The sequence below is a fragment of the Priapulus caudatus genome, unplaced genomic scaffold, assembly GCF_000485595.1.
Source record: "Priapulus caudatus unplaced genomic scaffold, Priapulus_caudatus-5.0.1 Scaffold13141, whole genome shotgun sequence".
NCBI lineage: Eukaryota > Metazoa > Priapulida > Priapulimorpha > Priapulimorphida > Priapulidae > Priapulus > Priapulus caudatus.
This window is the reverse complement of record NW_014590202.1, coordinates 231-1,211: the sequence shown is the minus strand read 5'-3', so window position 1 is coordinate 1,211 and position 981 is coordinate 231. Positions and strand designations below refer to the sequence as shown.

At 46.2% G+C, this 981-nt stretch overlaps 1 protein-coding gene across 1 annotated transcript; it reads left to right on the top strand.

Annotated features, from left to right (window-relative positions):
* The first annotated feature begins 109 nt into the window (after positions 1–109).
* On the top strand, positions 110–482 carry LOC106820427 (dual specificity protein phosphatase 10-like). Its single transcript, XM_014824944.1, has one exon. It carries the CDS (start codon positions 222–224, stop codon positions 480–482), a length of 261 nt encoding a protein of 86 aa, XP_014680430.1. The 5' UTR covers positions 110–221.
* Positions 483–981: the final 499 nt, after the last annotated feature.

Below are 981 nucleotides of genomic sequence, written 5' to 3'. Positions count from 1 at the left end.
ATGATGATGAATAATAATAATAATAATAATAATAATAAAAATAATCATAATAATATTAATATTAATAATAATTGCACATAACATTGTTATTTGTATTTTACACAGGCGGCCTTCAGGTGTTCCACCACCAGCACGGCGAGCTGTGCGAGAACGATCTCAAGTCAGGCGTCATCATCTCACCCGCGCTACAGCCGCCGCCCATCATCCACCACAGTCATACCATGATCACCTGCGATGCCGACATCGAGAACCACCCGGCCAGCGAGCTTCTCCCGCATCTCATCCTTGGCAACGAACGCGACGCCGCCGACCTGGAGCGGCTGCGGACGCTGCGCGTGTCGCACGTGCTCAACGTGACGTCACACGTGCCGTTCCACCACGAGCAGCGCGGCATCGCCTACCGCCGCCTGCCGGCGTCCGACAGCACCGAGCAGAACCTGCGGCAGTACTTCGACGAGGCGTTCAGCTTCATAGGTGAGTGAGTGAGTGAGGTGTCAACGATTTGTACCGCACACACGCGCACGCGCGTGCACGAACACACACGAACACGCACACACGCACGCACACGGACACATGCACAAATGTATATACATTTGTTTATTTATTTATATATAATATAATTTTTATAGTATATATATATATATTGAAACAGTCCAGTAAAGACTGGGGCAGACCAACAACACACACATGCGTGGGCGCCAAAATAACAGAGAATAACACTTAAATAGGTCCACAAAATACCCCGATAGCGATTGTAACTAACTACATACCATGTAATACATAACATACTACATACATAACATACTACATACATAACATACTACATACATAACATACTACATACATAACATGTGTGTACCGCAGAACATTAACACTGGCAAACATATGCGTTCTATCCACGAATTCGTTAATATCGTCATTCTCTGAAATCTCGAGAAAACATTCTGGGCATCCTCCGCTCTCGCACTCGACGGACGCGAA